Here is a 19160-nt window from a genome sequence, read left to right as displayed (position 1 = left end):
ACCCTCTGTAGAATCCTTCCCTTAGAAACCCTACTGTAGAAACCCTCTGTAGAAACCCTACTGTAGAAACCTTACTGTAGAAACCCTACTGTAGAAACCCTCTGTAGAATCCTTACCTTAGAAACCCTCTGTAGAAACCCTGTTGTAGAAACCCTACTGTAGAAACCTTACTGTAGAAACCCTACTGTAGAAACCCTCTGTAGAAACCCTGTTGTAGAAACCCTCTGTAGAAACCTTACTGTAGAAACCCTACTGTAGAAACCCTATGTAGAAACCCTCTGTAGAAACCCTACTGTAGAAACCCTCTGTAGAAACCTTACTGTAGAAACCCTACTGTAGAAACCCTACTGTAGAAACCCTACTGTAGAAACCCTCTGTAGAAACCCTACTGTAGAAACCCTACTGTAGAAACCCTACTGTAGAAACCCTACTGTAGAAACCTTACTGTAGAAACCCTCTGTAGAAACCCTCTGTAGAAACCCTACTGTAGAAACCTTACTGTAGAAACCCTCTGTAGAAACCCTACTGTAGAAACCTTACTGTAGAAACCCTCTGTAGAAACCCTGTTGTAGAAACCCTCTGTAGAAACCCTACTGTAGAAACCCTCTGTAGAAACCCTACTGTAGAAACCCTCTGTAGAAACCCTGTTGTAGAAACCCTCTGTAGAAACCCTACTGTAGAAACCTTCTGTAGAAACCCTACTGTAGAAACCCTCTGTAGAAACCCTACTGTAGAAACCCTACTGTAGAAACCCTACTGTAGAAACCTTACTGTAGAAACCCTACTGTAGAAACCCTCTGTAGAAACCCTCTGTAGAAACCCTACTGTAGAAACCCTACTGTAGAAACCCTCTGTAGAAACCCTACTGTAGAAACCCTCTGTAGAAACCCTACTGTAGAAACCATATGTAGAAACCCTACTGTAGAAACCTTACTGTAGAAACCCTACTGTAGAAACCTTACTGTAGAAACCCTACTGTAGAAACCTTACTGTAGAAACCCTACTGTAGAAACCTTACTGTAGAAACCCTACTGTAGAAACCTTACTGTAGAAACCCTACTGTAGAAACCCTCTGTAGAAACCCTACTGTAGAAACCTTACTGTAGAAACCCTACTGTAGAAACCCTCTGTAGAAACCCTACTGTAGAAACCCTCTGTAGAAACCCTACTGTAGAAACCCTCTGCAGAAACCCTACTGTAGAAACTAGGGGTGGGACGATACGGGTAAGTCCCAATTCGATACTTTGGCGATATGTGGCCCAGGATATCGATAATATCACGATATTTTCGATATTCGATATATCGATATATCGGTAAGAGCGATATATCACGATATATGGGACTAAAAAAGAAAAAATACCTATAAAAAGGAAAACGTCTGTAGTTATGCATTTATTCAATGCCAAAACTTCATACAAGAAAGTGCATTTGTATATTTCCTCACTGTCTCCTAGGCTTGTAAATGTAAACACTGTACAGCTGGACAAATTAAAGTGCATGAACATTAATAACATGTTTTATATAAACCAGGACAGTGCACTGCTTTGTAATAATTAAATACATTAAATAATAATTTCACAAATATAATTATTGTGAAATAACTAAGAAATAAATAACTCAAATAGGCTTAACAATATCCCTTCTTTTCCAATATCCTTTTAGCCTGTCTAATTTATTCTGTCACCACACACACATATTGCCATGAAGCATCAGGCATTTTTCACTCATGTCATGACAAACTGTATCCGATAACAGAAGAAACCAAACAAGCTATAATAAATATAAATAATATGAACTTCATTGAACTAATATAACATTTTGAAATTTAAGCTGAAATATCCAAAGCACTGAACACTGGTTTTGCACGGGTGGGCGTGTGTCTGAGTGTGTATGAGAGTGTCCGTGTCCGTGTGTAACGTGACTGGTGATTCAATGATCTGCAAGTTTTCCCAGCACACGGTTGACTGGACACGGAAGGATACGAGCGAGGATCACTTACAGAGTGAAAAGCATAAACGTCATAACACAAAAAGACTGACGATCATTTACTTTAACGGCGTCTGTGGAATAATTTTGTATTACAGTACGAGCCGCTCTCCTCTCATGGAGCGCGAGCGGAGCGGGGTCCGTTTCTTAACGCAGCTGGTTGTCTGTGCGAGCGGACATTAACGCACATGGAAGTTTAAACACCGGCTCAAACAGCAAGTTTTCCAGCATTAACAGTGCTGCTCAGCCCGCTGTCTGTACGGAGTAAACTGTGGTTCTGTATTTTCTGAGCTGGTTTCTCAGGCGGCATGTTTGTTTTGCTCACGAGGGCAGCGGGGGCGGGCGGGGCAGAGCTTGAACAATAGTGCGGTGACAACCGCATAAACCATTAAGTGTGTTGTAATAAAATATCGAAATTAGCCGACAGTATATCGATTATTTATTGAAACAGAGAGCACAACAATATATTGAAATATCGATTTTTTTTCCCACCCCTAGTAGAAACCCTACTGTAGAAACCCTACTGTAGAAACCTTACTGTAGAAACCCTACTGTAGAAACCCTCTGCAGAAACCCTACTGTAGAAACCCTCTGTAGAAACCCTACTGTAGAAACCCTACTGTAGAAACCCTACTGTAGAAACCTTCCTGTAGAAACCCTACTGTAGAAACCTTACTGTGGAAACCCTACTGTAGAAACCCTACTGTAGAAACCTTCTGTAGAAACTCTACTGTAGAAACCCTCTGTAGAAACTCTACTGTAGAAACCCTCTGTAGAAACCCTACTGTAGAAACCCTACTGTAGAAACCCTACTGTAGAAACCCTCTGTAGAAACCCTCTGTAGAAACCCTCTGTAGAAACCCTACTGTAGAAACCCTACTGTAGAAACCCTCTGTAGAAACCCTACTGTAGAAACCCTACTGTAGAAACCCTACTGTAGAAACCCTACTGTAGAAACCCTACTGTAGAAACCCTACTGTAGAAACCTTACTGTAGAAACCCTACTGTAGAAACCTTACTGTAGAAACCCTACTGTAGAAACCCTACTGTAGAAACCTTACTGTAGAAACCCTACTGTAGAAACCCTCTGTAGAAACCCTACTGTAGAAACTCTACTGTAGAAACCTTACTGTAGAAACTCTACTGTAGAAACCCTACTGTAGAAACCCTACTGTAGAAACCTTACTGTAGAAACTCTACTGTAGAAACCCTCTGTAGAAACCCTACTGTAGAAACCCTCTGTAGAAACCCTACTGTAGAAACCCTACTGTAGAAACCCTCTGTAGAAACTCTACTGTAGAAACCCTCTGTAGAAACTCTACTGTAGAAACCCTCTGTAGAAACCCTACTGTAAAAACCCTACTGTAGAAACCCTACTGTAGAAACCCTACTGTAAAAACCCTACTGTAGAAACCCTCTGTAGAAACTCTACTGTAGAAACCCTCTGTAGAAACTCTACTGTAGAAACCCTCTGTAGAAACCCTACTGTAAAAACCCTACTGTAGAAACCCTACTGTAGAAACCCTACTGTAAAAACCCTACTGTAGAAACCCTACTGCAGAAACCCTACTGTAGAAACCCTCTGTAGAAACTCTACTGTAGAAACCCTCTGTAGAAACCCTCTGTAGAAACCCTACTGTAGAAACCCTCTGTAGAAACCCTACTGTAGAAACCCTACTGTAGAAACCCTACTGTAGAAACCTTACTGTAGAAACCCTCTGTAGAAACCCTCTGTAGAAACCCTACTGTAGAAACCCTACTGTAGAAACCCTACTGTAGAAACCCTACTGTAAAAACCCTACTGTAGAAACCCTACTGTAGAAACCCTACTGCAGAAACCCTACTGTAGAAACCCTCTGTAGAAACTCTACTGTAGAAACCCTCTGTAGAAACCCTCTGTAGAAACCCTACTGTAGAAACCCTCTGTAGAAACCCTACTGTAGAAACCCTACTGTAGAAACCCTACTGTAGAAACCTTACTGTAGAAACCCTCTGTAGAAACCCTCTGTAGAAACCCTACTGTAGAAACCCTACTGTAGAAACCCTACTGTAGAAACCCTCTGTAGAAACCCTACTGTAGAAACCTTACTGTAGAAACCCTCTGCAGAAACCCTCTGTAGAAACCCTACTGTAGAAACCCTACTGTAGAAACCCTACTGTAGAAACCCTACTGTAGAAACCCTACTGTAGAAACCTTACTGTAGAAACCCTCTGTAGAAACCCTACTGTAGAAACCCTACTGTAAAAACCCTCTGTAGAAACCCTACTGTAGAAACCTTACTGTAGAAACCCTCTGCAGAAACCCTCTGTAGAAACCCTACTGTAGAAACCTTACTGTAGAAACCTTACTGTAGAAACCCTACTGTAGAAACCTTACTGTAGAAACCCTACTGTAGAAACCTTACTGTAGAAACCCTACTGTAGAAACCCTACTGTAGAAACCTTACTGTAGAAACCCTACTGTAGAAACCCTACTGTAGAAACCTTACTGTAGAAACCCTACTGTAGAAACCCTCTGCAGAAACCCTACTGTAGAAACCCTACTGTAGAAACCCTGTTGTAGAAACCCTCTGTAGAAACCCTGTTGTAGAAACCCTCTGTAGAATCCTTACTGTAGAAACCTTACTGTAGAAACCCTCTGCAGAAACCCTACTGTAGAAACCCTCTGCAGAAACCCTACTGTAGAAACCCTACTGTAGAAACCCTGTTGTAGAAACCCTCTGTAGAAACCCTGTTGTAGAAACCCTACTGTAGAAACCCTGTTGTAGAAACCATACTGTAGAAACCTTACTGTAGAAACCCTCTGCAGAAACCCTACTGTAGAAACCCTGTTGTAGAAACCATACTGTAGAAACCTTACTGTAGAAACCCTCTGCAGAAACCCTACTGTAGAATCCTTACTGTAGAAACCTTACTGTAGAAACCCTCTGCAGAAACCTTACTGTAGAAACCCTACTGTAGAAACCTTACTGTAGAAACCCTCTGTAGAAACCCTCTGTAGAAACCCTACTGTAGAAACCCTACTGTAGAAACCCTCTGCAGAAACCTTACTGTAGAAACCCTACTGTAGAAACCTTACTGTAGAAACCCTCTGTAGAAACCCTACTGTAGAAACCCTGTTGTAGAAACCATACTGTAGAAACCTTACTGTAGAAACCCTCTGCAGAAACCCTACTGTAGAATCCTTACTGTAGAAACCTTACTGTAGAAGCCCTCTGCAGAAACCTTACTGTAGAAACCCTACTGTAGAAACCTTACTGTAGAAACCCTCTGTAGAAACCCTACTGTAGAAACCTTACTGTAGAAACCCTACTGTAGAAACCCTACTGTAGAAACCTTACTGTAGAAACCCTACCGTAGAAACCCTCTGTAGAAACCCTACTGTAGAAACCCTCTGTAGAAACCCTCTGTAGAAACCCTACTGTAGAAACCTTACTGTAGAAACCCTACTGTAGAAACCCTCTGTAGAAACCCTACTGTAGAAACCCTCTGTAGAAACCCTCTGTAGAAACCCTCTGTAGAAACCCTACTGTAGAAACCTTACTGTAGAAACCTTACTGTAGAAACCCTACTGTAGAAACCCTCTGTAGAAACCCTCTGTAGAAACCCTCTGTAGAAACCCTACTGTAGAAACCTTACTGTAGAAACCTTACTGTAGAAACCCTACTGTAGAAACCCTCTGTAGAAACCTTACTGTAGAAACCCTACTGTAGAAACCCTACTGTAGAAACCCTCTGTAGAAACCCTACTGTAGAAACCCTACTGTAGAAACCCTCTGTAGAAACCCTACTGTAGAAACCCTACTGTAGAAACCTTACTGTAGAAACCCTCTGTAGAAACCCTCTGTAGAAACCCTACTGTAGAAACCTTACTGTAGAAACCCTCTGTAGAAACCCTACTGTAGAAACCTTACTGTAGAAACCCTCTGTAGAAACCCTGTTGTAGAAACCCTACTGTAGAAACCCTACTGTAGAAACCCTACTGTAGAAACCCTACTGTAGAAACCCTACTGTAGAAACCCTCTGTAGAAACCCTACTGTAGAAACCCTCTGTAGAAACCCTGTTGTAGAAACCCTCTGTAGAAACCCTACTGTAGAAACCTTCTGTAGAAACCCTACTGTAGAAACCCTCTGTAGAAACCCTACTGTAGAAACCCTACTGTAGAAACCCTACTGTAGAAACCTTACTGTAGAAACCCTACTGTAGAAACCCTCTGTAGAAACCCTACTGTAGAAACCCTACTGTAGAAACCCTCTGTAGAAACCCTACTGTAGAAACCCTCTGTAGAAACCCTACTGTAGAAACCATATGTAGAAACCCTACTGTAGAAACCTTACTGTAGAAACCCTACTGTAGAAACCTTACTGTAGAAACCCTACTGTAGAAACCTTACTGTAGAAACCCTACTGTAGAAACCTTACTGTAGAAACCCTACTGTAGAAACCCTCTGCAGAAACCCTACTGTAGAAACTAGGGGTGGGACGATACGGGTAAGTCCCAATTCGATACTTTGGCGATATGTGGCCCAGGATATCGATAATATCACGATATTTTCGATATTCGATATATCGATATATCGGTAAGAGCGATATATCACGATATATGGGACTAAAAAAGAAAAAATACCTATAAAAAGGAAAACGTCTGTAGTTATGCATTTATTCAATGCCAAAACTTCATACAAGAAAGTGCATTTGTATATTTCCTCACTGTCTCCTAGGCTTGTAAATGTAAACACTGTACAGCTGGACAAATTAAAGTGCATGAACATTAATAACATGTTTTATATAAACCAGGACAGTGCACTGCTTTGTAATAATTAAATACATTAAATAATAATTTCACAAATATAATTATTGTGAAATAACTAAGAAATAAATAACTCAAATAGGCTTAACAATATCCCTTCTTTTCCAATATCCTTTTAGCCTGTCTAATTTATTCTGTCACCACACACACATATTGCCATGAAGCATCAGGCATTTTTCACTCATGTCATGACAAACTGTATCCGATAACAGAAGAAACCAAACAAGCTATAATAAATATAAATAATATGAACTTCATTGAACTAATATAACATTTTGAAATTTAAGCTGAAATATCCAAAGCACTGAACACTGGTTTTGCACGGGTGGGCGTGTGTCTGAGTGTGTATGAGAGTGTCCGTGTCCGTGTGTAACGTGACTGGTGATTCAATGATCTGCAAGTTTTCCCAGCACACGGTTGACTGGATACGGAAGGATACGAGCGAGGATCACTTACAGAGTGAAAAGCATAAACGTCATAACACAAAAAGACTGACGATCATTTACTTTAACGGCGTCTGTGGAATAATTTTGTATTACAGTACGAGCCGCTCTCCTCTCATGGAGCGCGAGCGGAGCGGGGTCCGTTTCTTAACGCAGCTGGTTGTCTGTGCGAGCGGACATTAACGCACATGGAAGTTTAAACACCGGCTCAAACAGCAAGTTTTCCAGCATTAACAGTGCTGCTCAGCCCGCTGTCTGTACGGAGTAAACTGTGGTTCTGTATTTTCTGAGCTGGTTTCTCAGGCGGCATGTTTGTTTTGCTCACGAGGGCAGCGGGGGCGGGCGGGGCAGAGCTTGAACAATAGTGCGGTGACAACCGCATAAACCATTAAGTGTGTTGTAATAAAATATCGAAATTAGCCGACAGTATATCGATTATTTATTGAAACAGAGAGCACAACAATATATTGAAATATCGATTTTTTTTCCCACCCCTAGTAGAAACCCTACTGTAGAAACCCTACTGTAGAAACCTTACTGTAGAAACCCTACTGTAGAAACCCTCTGCAGAAACCCTACTGTAGAAACCCTCTGTAGAAACCCTACTGTAGAAACCCTACTGTAGAAACCCTACTGTAGAAACCCTACTGTAGAAACCCTCTGTAGAAACCCTCTGTAGAAACCCTACTGTAGAAACCCTACTGTAGAAACCCTCTGTAGAAACCCTACTGTAGAAACCCTACTGTAGAAACCCTACTGTAGAAACCCTACTGTAGAAACCCTCTGTAGAAACCCTACTGTAGAAACCTTACTGTAGAAACCTTACTGTAGAAACCCTACTGTAGAAACCTTACTGTAGAAACCCTACTGTAGAAACCTTACTGTAGAAACCCTACTGTAGAAACCCTACTGTAGAAACCTTACTGTAGAAACCCTACTGTAGAAACCCTCTGTAGAAACCCTACTGTAGAAACTCTACTGTAGAAACCTTACTGTAGAAACTCTACTGTAGAAACCCTACTGTAGAAACCCTACTGTAGAAACCTTACTGTAGAAACTCTACTGTAGAAACCCTCTGTAGAAACCCTACTGTAGAAACCCTCTGTAGAAACCCTACTGTAGAAACCCTACTGTAGAAACCCTCTGTAGAAACTCTACTGTAGAAACCCTCTGTAGAAACTCTACTGTAGAAACCCTCTGTAGAAACCCTACTGTAAAAACCCTACTGTAGAAACCCTACTGTAGAAACCCTACTGTAGAAACCTTACTGTAGAAACCCTACTGTAAAAACCCTACTGTAGAAACCCTACTGCAGAAACCCTACTGTAGAAACCCTCTGTAGAAACTCTACTGTAGAAACCCTCTGTAGAAACCCTCTGTAGAAACCCTACTGTAGAAACCCTCTGTAGAAACCCTACTGTAGAAACCCTACTGTAGAAACCCTACTGTAGAAACCTTACTGTAGAAACCCTCTGTAGAAACCCTCTGTAGAAACCCTACTGTAGAAACCCTACTGTAGAAACCCTACTGTAGAAACCCTACTGTAAAAACCCTACTGTAGAAACCCTACTGTAGAAACCCTACTGCAGAAACCCTACTGTAGAAACCCTCTGTAGAAACTCTACTGTAGAAACCCTCTGTAGAAACCCTCTGTAGAAACCCTACTGTAGAAACCCTCTGTAGAAACCCTACTGTAGAAACCCTACTGTAGAAACCTTACTGTAGAAACCCTCTGTAGAAACCCTCTGTAGAAACCCTACTGTAGAAACCCTACTGTAGAAACCCTACTGTAGAAACCCTACTGTAGAAACCCTCTGTAGAAACCCTACTGTAGAAACCTTACTGTAGAAACCCTCTGCAGAAACCCTCTGTAGAAACCCTACTGTAGAAACCCTACTGTAGAAACCCTCTGTAGAAACCCTACTGTAGAAACCCTACTGTAGAAACCCTACTGTAGAAACCTTACTGTAGAAACCCTCTGTAGAAACCCTACTGTAGAAACCCTACTGTAGAAACCCTCTGTAGAAACCCTACTGTAGAAACCTTACTGTAGAAACCCTCTGCAGAAACCCTCTGTAGAAACCCTACTGTAGAAACCTTACTGTAGAAACCTTACTGTAGAAACCCTACTGTAGAAACCTTACTGTAGAAACCCTACTGTAGAAACCCTACTGTAGAAACCTTACTGTAGAAACCCTACTGTAGAAACCCTACTGTAGAAACCTTACTGTAGAAATCCTACTGTAGAAACCCTACTGTAGAAACCCTCTGCAGAAACCCTACTGTAGAAACCCTACTGTAGAAACCCTGTTGTAGAAACCCTGTTGTAGAAACCCTCTGTAGAAACCCTGTTGTAGAAACCCTCTGTAGAATCCTTACTGTAGAAACCTTACTGTAGAAACCCTCTGCAGAAACCCTACTGTAGAAACCCTCTGCAGAAACCCTACTGTAGAAACCCTACTGTAGAAACCCTGTTGTAGAAACCCTCTGTAGAAACCCTGTTGTAGAAACCCTACTGTAGAAACCCTGTTGTAGAAACCATACTGTAGAAACCTTACTGTAGAAACCCTCTGCAGAAACCCTACTGTAGAAACCCTGTTGTAGAAACCATACTGTAGAAACCTTACTGTAGAAACCCTCTGCAGAAACCTTACTGTAGAAACCCTACTGTAGAAACCTTACTGTAGAAACCCTACTGTAGAAACCCTCTGCAGAAACCTTACTGTAGAAACCCTACTGTAGAAACCTTACTGTAGAAACCCTCTGTAGAAACCCTACTGTAGAAACCCTGTTGTAGAAACCATACTGTAGAAACCTTACTGTAGAAACCCTCTGCAGAAACCCTACTGTAGAATCCTTACTGTAGAAACCTTACTGTAGAAACCCTCTGCAGAAACCTTACTGTAGAAACCCTACTGTAGAAACCTTACTGTAGAAACCCTCTGTAGAAACCCTACTGTAGAAACCTTACTGTAGAAACCCTCTGTAGAAACCCTACTGTAGAAACCTTACTGTAGAAACCCTACTGTAGAAACCCTACTGTAGAAACCTTACTGTAGAAACCTTACTGTAGAAACCCTACCGTAGAAACCCGCTGTAGAAACCCTCTGTAGAAACCCTACTGTAGAAACCCTCTGTAGAAACCCTCTGTAGAAACCCTACTGTAGAAACCTTACTGTAGAAACCCTACTGTAGAAACCCTCTGTAGAAACCCTACTGTAGAAACCCTCTGTAGAAACCCTCTGTAGAAACCCTCTGTAGAAACCCTCTGTAGAAACCCTACTGTAGAAACCTTACTGTAGAAACCTTACTGTAGAAACCCTACTGTAGAAACCCTCTGTAGAAACCCTCTGTAGAAACCCTACCGTAGAAACCCTACTGTAGAAACCCTACTGTAGAAACCCTACTGTAGAAACCCTACCGTAGAAACCTTACTGTAGAAACCCTCTGTAGAAACCCTACCGTAGAAACCCTCTGTAGAAACCCTCTGTAGAAACCCTCTGTAGGAACCCTCTGTAGGAACCCTCCTTTCCCTCTTCTGGTCCCCTATCGGGGCTGCTGGGTGCCTGGGTCTGGTCTTCTTCCTTGTCTGCTTCTGGTCTCTCGGATTGGCGTTGTTTAGCCCCCCTCTCTTCCACTCTTGGTGCAGTTCAGGTAAAGCCTTGTTATCACCTTGCACACACACATATACACAGACATACACACCTGCTCACTCACTTACATGCTCACTTTACAGTTTCGGGGACAGATCATTTCGGTGGTCTTGATTCAGTTTTAGAAACCTCAGATGGTTGCTGTTTCTGTCTCTGCCTCTTGCTGTTCCCTTGCTTGTTTTTCTCTCTCTTTCAGATTCCAAATGTTTTTGTGCCTGTTGTGTTTTCTTGAGTTTCAGACTTGTAGCAGATGTTATATATTATACATATCCGCTTCACTGTCTTTATTAACAAAAATAAAATAAAAAGAGCTTCATACAAGTGTGTGTGTGTGTGTGTGTGTGTGTGTGTGTGTGTGTGTGTGTGTGTGTGTGTGTGTGTGTGTGTGTGTGTGTGTGTGTGTGTGTGTGTGTGTGTGTGTGTGTGTGTATATATATATACTGCAGGTTTTCTGGTTTGAACGAATGAAACAAATGAATTCAGTATAGATTATATTTTTAACAATAACCAGACAATTGGCCTATTATTCAGTCAGCCTCGAGACACAACTTTCATTTTCTATTTAAATTTAACATTCAGGGTTCTTGATCTTCTGTTTGCATCTTTAAAGAGACTGGAAAATATATATGGGAGTTATTAAATAATATCTTTAGATGGTTTTGGGTTGAACACATTTACATCTGGCTTCTGAGTGTTGGGAACCTTTTCCCTCCCAGGTTCTTCTGTCCAACGTACAAAGCAAATCTACGTAGTGCCACGAGCATTACTGCGCAACAACGGGAAGTGAAGAATGCTTTTCACAAAAAGACGGTTATGTCAGAGTCTCGGCGAGGCTGACCATCTGTCTCAGCAGGACGGGACGAGGAACATCTGGGGTCTGTAGTGGGAGGAAGGAAATAAAAGCCGCACAGTTGAGAAACACAATCCTCTGGAGCCAAATACATCTGCAGAAGCAAACAGGGAACACGAGAACCAGGAGATCTCCCAACTGTCGCGTTTCTGACCCGGTCTGAGTAAAAACCTGATCTGTCCGTCGGGCCCCTTTTCAGCATGGACCCAGATTCAGGTTGAAGGGGAGGAAACCCTGTTTCAGATGAAAGCCGGCGACCTTCAGTGACCCCGATGTCCGCCGTGTCCCCCGCAGGTGATGGCGGTTTCGGTCTCCAGAGATCTGACGGTCCAGGTGCTGGAGGACGTGAACGCCGCGAAGCTGACGGACAGACAAAAGGCTCTGAGAGCTGCCATCCAGAGAGGCGAGCCCAAGTGTCTGGGGGTGAGTCTGCGGCCGTGTTCGAGGGGGCGTCGGGGCTGGCGTTGTGACGCAGGATCAACTTTGCACAAACACACAAGCTTTCACAACAGCTCCACCAAGAGCAGCTAATGCTAAATCATTTGTCAGATCAGAGTAAAAACAAAGGGTAAAATAGGTCGCGCACATCCAATAGTTCAACAGGTGGTGGTCTCAAAGCATAGATCCAGGAAAAAACAAGAGAGGACACCGCACACTTTTGCTCCCTAGTGCAGATTTATTTAGCACGTCAATACGTTGTGACGTTTCGAGCGCATTTTGCTCTTCTTCAGTCTGAAGAAGAGCAAAATGCGCTCGAAACGTCACGACGACTCTTGTGTTTTCTCAGATCGGAGTAAAACAATCACATTTCTATTCTATTGTCTATGGGTTGTGGATAGTTCACCTGGTCGGTGCTCGTGCACGCAGGTGTAGTCCTTGTACGTGCGGTCCAAGTCGGATCCTGGCCTGAAGCCCTTTTCTGGTTCTTTTCTCCTCAGTCTGCTCCCACTTCCTGTCTTCTAACGATCAATAAAGGCAACTAAAGCCTCAAAAACTTTAAAAGAAAATCCCAACCTCACCACAAGTCTTATTCTTACATTTGTTTGAATCAGGTGAGGAAATCATCTCATGGAAGTGGCTCCACATCAGCGTTTTTGTTAATGAGTTTTCACTTTGCACGTCCCCTGAGCTGGTCCGGTCTGGTCTGGTCCGGTCTGGTCCGGTCCGGTCCGGTCCGGTCCGGTCCGGTCCGGTCCGGTCCGGTCTGGTCCGGTCCGGTCCGGTCTGGTCCGGTCCGGTCCGGTCCGGTCTGGTCCGGTCTGGTCCGGTCTGGTCCGGTCCGGTCCGGTCCGGTCCGGTCTGGTCTGGTCCGGTCTGGTCCGGTCCGGTCTGGTCCGGTCCGGTCTGGTCCGGTCTGGTCTGGTCCGGTCTGGTCCGGTCTGGTCCGGTCTGGTCCGGTCTGGTCCGGTCTGGTCCGGTCTGGTCCGGTCTGGTCTGATCTGGTCCGGTCTGGTCTGGTCAGCCTCGTCTGCTGCAGGTGGTGACGGAGCGCGTGTTGTGTGTGTTCCAGGTGAGTCAGGTGATGCTGGGGCTCATGGTCTTGTCCTACTCCATTCCTCTGCACCTGACCGAGTTCACCACCGTGGTCGTCCTGGGCGTTCCCTGGTGGAGCAGCATAACGGTCAGTCAGTCTGTGCACAGTTTCTATGTACGCTGGTAAATACGCGCGCACGTGTGTTTGTTTGTTTGCATGGTCACGGACAAATGTTTAAGCCTTTCTGGGTTTTTTTTTTTTGTGTAAAACCATTTTCTTATACCATTTTATAACCAATTGATTTAATTGAAAGGGGGAATATTAGGTACACGCTAACTGATCTGTAGGATTTATGGCAGTAAGTTGCAGCCGGGTGCTGCTAATCATCAGCCCTCCATCAACCGATCATCCTCAGCTCTGCAGACTTCTATAAAAACATCTGATGTTTGCTGATCTGGAGCATTCGGGAGTCTCTTAATACAATGCCAAGAGGGAAAGACATCAGCAGTGGTCTTGGCGAAGCTGTTGTTGCTGCGCATTCAATCTGGAAACTGTTACGAAACCTTTTCCACACAATTTGGTGTAAAATGTTCTGCAGTACGAAAGAACAAGTGAAAAACATTCCGGACAGTTGTCCACTGTCCCAGGTGTGGACATCTCAGCAAGTTTATCCCAAGCTTGGTTGAAACTGGGTCATGTGACAAGAACAATGATCCCGAACACAGCAGGAAATCTACATTGATTAAACGAATGAAGGTTTTGGAATGACCCGGTCAAAGTCCAGACCTGAACCTGACCTAGGTTCTGTGATCGTGGGGTGTACCGAGTGCTACCATCTTGTCCATACAGGGTCAAAGGTCCAGTTTGGATCATGGTCATGACTGCTTTGGTCCTCTCACAGAGGACATCTAATACGTCTGGCTCCTTGTTTTCAGTTCATCACAGCAGGAGTGGTTGCGATCATCCTGGACAAACACTGCACCATGAAGACCGTGAGTCTGATCCAAACGTACACACACGCAGCTACACACACCATGTCCCCTCAAAGCTAAATCCGCCGATATCCAAACCTGGACTGATGTGCTTTTTCCAGCTGTTGGTGTGTTTGGTTGTGAGCATGGCGTCTGCCGCGCTGTCAGTGGTGGCCGTCATCATCTACTCTGTGGACATCCACAAGCATCCGGAGACGTCCTGCATCAAGAGCGAACGTGGCAGTTGCGATGAAAAGCACTACGCTCTGGTCGGTGTAGCTTCCTTTAACTCGTTTTTGCACCCTTTCATCGTCTTCTCCGTCTGTCTGTGTTTCATTGTGCTTGTGTTTCTCTCTGTAGTAATTTTTTTATCATATGTCTAAGTATTTAATTTAATTTATAACTCTGACAAAAAAATATGCAACCACTGCTGTTGGAGGAAAGGTTGCAGTTCACCCACTGACCACTAGGGGCCGCCTCCAGAAATGAGTCTGGCTTGTTTGCACGTGGACTAAGTGTGGTTTTTTGTCTATATTGGGCCTTAATGACAAAGTGGTTCAGTGCTAGTTTGGGGCTGGTGCTAACCGTGGCTGTGAGGAAAGCTCTGTGACCCCCAAACCTTCCTGGTCCAGATGCAAGAACCGCTACAGTATGTCAAGGCGGGTTCATGACGGTTGTAACCAACTAGATCTATGCAGAGGTGGGTAGAGTAGCCAAAAATTGTACTCAAGTAAAAGTACTGTTACTTCAGAATAATATGACTCAAGTAGAAGTACAAAGTAGTCATCCAAATAATTACTTGAGTAAAAGTAAAAAAGTACTTGGTGAAAAAACTACTCAAGTACTGAGTAACTGTTGAGTAATGTCTGATTAATTTTTTTAACACAACCATTCAAACAGACAAAAGTACAAAATAATCATCTTCAGGTAAATTAAATAAATTAAATACATTAAAATTAATAAAAAATAATATTAAAATAATATTAAAGTAAATTCAAGTACTTTAATACATAATAAAATAAATAAAATAATAACAGAATAAAAGAATAAATTAAGCACAAGTAGCACAAAATTTCAAGCCTTTGTACTTTTCTTTTTTAACCAGCAGAACTAGAACAAACATGAACTCATAGAAACTCTGTGTGTGTTTGAGTCTGTGTAAATGTGACAAACCATGCAAAAACAAATATTTTTCCCAAAGAATCACCCAGTGATGTCATGAGATTGACGCATAAAAGGGATAAAAGAAAAGTAACAGCTCAACGTAGCCTAATGTAGCGGAGTAAGAGTAACAGTTTCTTCTTCGCATATCTACTCAAGTAAAAGTAAAAAGTATAGTGATTCAAAACTACTCCTAAAAGTACAACATTTCCCAAAACCTACTCAAGTAAATGTAACGGAGTAAATGTAACTCGTTACTACACACCTCTGGATCTATGCAACCGCCACATTTAGTGGGGGCAGCAGTAGCTCAGCTGGTAGAGCGGGTCGTCCTATGATCTGAAGGTTGGTGCTTCGAATCCCTCTGTCCCAGTTTGCTGTCGTAGTGTCCTTGGCCAAGACACCTTACCCATCTCGCCCCGTGTGAATTTGTTTGAATGTGTATGAATGTTTGGTGGTGCCAAAACGTAGCTACCATCACCGGTGAGAATGTGTATGAATGAATAATGATTTCTGTAAAGCGCTCTGGGTGCCTTGAAGGGCGCTATATAAAACCAAGTCATTATTATTATTATTTAAAGAACCTCTATGAGATTAAAATACTTGTACAGTACAGCAAACATGTGACTCTCAAAAGACTTCCTTTCATCCTGAAACGTAAACGCCGTCGATGTTGATGGCGGAGACGTGCACGAAGTCAGTATATGACTCCAAACAAGATTGTTAGGGCCAGCATCCTCGTCCTTGGTCACCTTTCAGTGACACTTTTCTGTGAAAGAAAAGTAAAATAAAGGAACCATATGGGGGTCGATGAAGCGTAACTCTCCTATGTCTCTTGTCCCTCTGATACCGGTGGTGATTCGGTCTAAACCCAATGGTTTGTGAGTGTGTCTTTTATGTTTTCAAACAGAAGATGAGCAAAGGAATAAAGTCAACACTCCTCCTCTTCACGCTGGCCCAGACAGCCATTTCCGCCATCCTCTGCTTCCTCCTCAACAGACAGAGACGCACCTTCGGACAGTACTTCGTAAGAACTCAGTTCTCACTTAGAAAATGTTCATGGTTATTTAATCGCAGTGAACTCAGACATTGAAGCTGTTCTTTCTGCAGAGAATAAAAGCGTCAAAATAACAGTGTCTAGTGATGGCAACATTTTAATTGTACTTCTGTAAATAGAGGACTGGCATCCCCATTAATACATTTACTGTACTTACCCCCCCCCCCCCCCCCATGTGGGTACTATTCCTCTCCCAGCTTGGCCCCTCTACCACAGGCCTGGGAGCTTGAGGGTTCTGTGCAGTATTTTGACTGATCCTAGGACGGACCTGTTCTGGACAGAGATCTGGGATGTTCCCAGGATCTGCTGCAGCCAGCCGCCCTCCCAGCGTGGTGGGGGGCTACATATGCAGAAATCCCACGCAACGGCAACATACAGACGAAGGAGCACGAGAAACGGGGGGTGGTTGTTGGGGCACCGGGAGCTGTGACCCCCATGCTGTTAGAGTGGCTCCAACAGATCCTGGGAACATCAGAGACCAGAAGAGGTTGTGAGAGGTTCAAGCAAACCAAAAATACCAAAAGCTCTTTGGAACTCCAACGTGGTGGAAATCTGTAGCTGTGATAGACATAACTTGAAAGAACTCCTCAGTGAAGCGTCCTGCGGTGATCTGTGGACGATAATGGAGGACTTCCAAGTTAGTGGACCTAAACCAAGACAGACCTGTCATTTACTTACCCAGCGTTTTATGAAGCTGCTTGTGAAAAGAAAAAGGAAAAATTAAGATACTACTGCAAATGTTCTCCTGAAATCCCGCTCTTCATGTATGACTACCACTTGACACCCAAAGATGTAAAATCCTGCTGGAGATGGTGACAGCTGACAGCCGTGACTATCGCTGTTATTCCACCAAACATTAATATCTGAAGTAGGGCTGGGCAAAAATATCGATATGGCAATATATCGCGATACTTTTCCAGCCGATTCAATATCGATATTCAGAATTTGAATATCGATTTTTTTTTTTTTATATATATATATTTTATCCCCGATCTTTTTCCCATTCTATCACCCAGTGCTCCTACCTAAGTGACAGTCCTGGGCATTGCCACTCTCTACCAACCCTGGGAGGGCCCTGCACTGAGCTCAGGTTTTATTTCACGTTTTATTTCATTTTATAATTTATTTTTTATATAACACAATTGCCTGTCCTTAAAAAATGAAAAATAATGGACAGAGGTTTATTTATTTATGGATTTATATCTATACTGACTGATCACTGTGCCTGTCCTTGGTTTTAGTACCATCTTTCTTGTGTTTATTATCATTTGTCACATAATTAAAGCAACCTCATACTAAATTTAATGTTAATTTCATATGATGTAAATAATATGAAAAACATATACAAATAAGTTGTAACTTTAGCTTGTATAGTTATAATAAAACATTGTTTTGACTCAGTTTGTCCCATGAATTGTCACTATAATCTGATGAACGTGCAACTCAGATTTTAAGATTCATCACTATCATCTGATGTACATATATACAACTTGGATTTTAAGATGTGTAATGCATTTTTAAATTTTTCGGTGAACTATGTAGAATATAATAATCGGGAGATCGCATAATCGGGATATCGCAATGTGTATCGTATCGTGGCTCAAGTATCGTGATGCGTATCGTATCGTGAGGTCCTTCCCAATACCCACCCCTAATCTGAAGTCTTCCTAAGTTAAAACATTAGTATTTTATTGTTTTTTTTTTAAATTATGAGCGTATTTTGTTTGCATCATTTGCCTCAAAGCAGCGTGACGATGGTGGTCGGCTGCTGGACGAGGCCTCGGTTTCACCATCACCAGCCTGAATGTGTCTGCCAGCTGCTGCACAGGAGGAGAATCTGACCCTCTCCCTCTCTCTCTGTCTGTCACAGTCTCTCAACGAGCCTTCACTCCACACTCCCACTGCTGTGACAGCGCCCGACCTGAACTGATCACGTCACCTATCCCATCGATCATCTTATTCAGAGGATTCATCAGCTGCCTCCTGATGAGGGTCGTCCATCGCTTCTGTCTACGAGTGAATCACTGCTAAGCTGCCGTGCAGACTTCAACTTCCTCCTCCACGTCTTGTTTTTGGGGGCGTGTCCTCTGAGGACGGCGGCTGACAGATGAGTTTAAATGAGGACAGCTAACAGGACAAACAGAAGTGACCTTTAACAAACCAAACTGCTTATATGTGAAATCCCCAAGCCTTTCCTGGTGAAGCAGTTACTAACGTTAATAACTGTGTAACTAACACTGGTAACTAACGCTCACACAGCTGGTAAACAGTCATGTGCAAAAGTTAGTTCCACGCCTGTAATACTTTACTTTTCTCCGGGATTTTGTAAAGTTGTATAATGCTGTTAATCAGTAGTTTGTATTTGTCAAAATTACAAGTCAGTATCTTGTAATCGTTAGAAAAAGAAAATACGGTTTTAAAAAATGAGTGAAAAAAAAAACAAGTTAATATGAGAACGACTTGTGTTTAGTTTCATTTCATTTTGTTTCATTTGACTGCAAACACAGACTATAAAAACTTTCTGCTGCTTCTTCATCTTTTCTCACAATCTCTTTGTTTCCCAGATAATGTTTTTTAATCAACATTTTACACTGAAGTTGTTTGGTTGCACATGGACTCATCACTTGTGTTGGTCTTCCTCTGATTCCTCCTCTGTGCAGATGTGTATGTGTGTGTTTTGTATAAACTCATATTGTTGTCCATTTTATACGAATAAAATCACAAACCAAATAAAGGATATAATTGCGTTTGTTTTT

At 42.7% G+C, this 19160-nt stretch overlaps 1 protein-coding gene across 2 annotated transcripts in view; it reads left to right on the top strand.

The window, feature by feature from the left end:
• The window catches only part of tmem176 (transmembrane protein 176), a 23505-nt gene extending 4345 nt beyond the window's left edge, over positions 1 to 19160 (top strand). Inside the window, exons 2-7 of one of the 2 annotated variants that reach the window (XM_061724354.1) lie at positions 12036 to 12164; positions 13252 to 13362; positions 14151 to 14207; positions 14309 to 14455; positions 16261 to 16374; positions 18275 to 19160. In XM_061724354.1, the coding sequence (XP_061580338.1) occupies positions 12039 to 12164; positions 13252 to 13362; positions 14151 to 14207; positions 14309 to 14455; positions 16261 to 16374; positions 18275 to 18334 (615 nt within the window). In that variant the 5' untranslated portion in view covers positions 12036 to 12038 and the 3' untranslated portion in view covers positions 18335 to 19160. Of the gene's footprint in view, positions 1 to 12035; positions 12165 to 13251; positions 13363 to 14150; positions 14208 to 14308; positions 14456 to 16257; positions 16375 to 18274 lie in introns of both variants that reach the window. The other variant, XM_061724346.1, reaches the window with a different exon arrangement.

This window comes from Cololabis saira, chromosome 1, assembly GCF_033807715.1.
Source record: "Cololabis saira isolate AMF1-May2022 chromosome 1, fColSai1.1, whole genome shotgun sequence".
In the NCBI taxonomy this organism is placed as follows: Eukaryota; Metazoa; Chordata; class Actinopteri; order Beloniformes; family Belonidae; genus Cololabis; species Cololabis saira.
The sequence above is the reverse complement of the archived record's forward strand: the minus strand, read 5'-3'. Positions and strand labels throughout refer to the sequence as shown.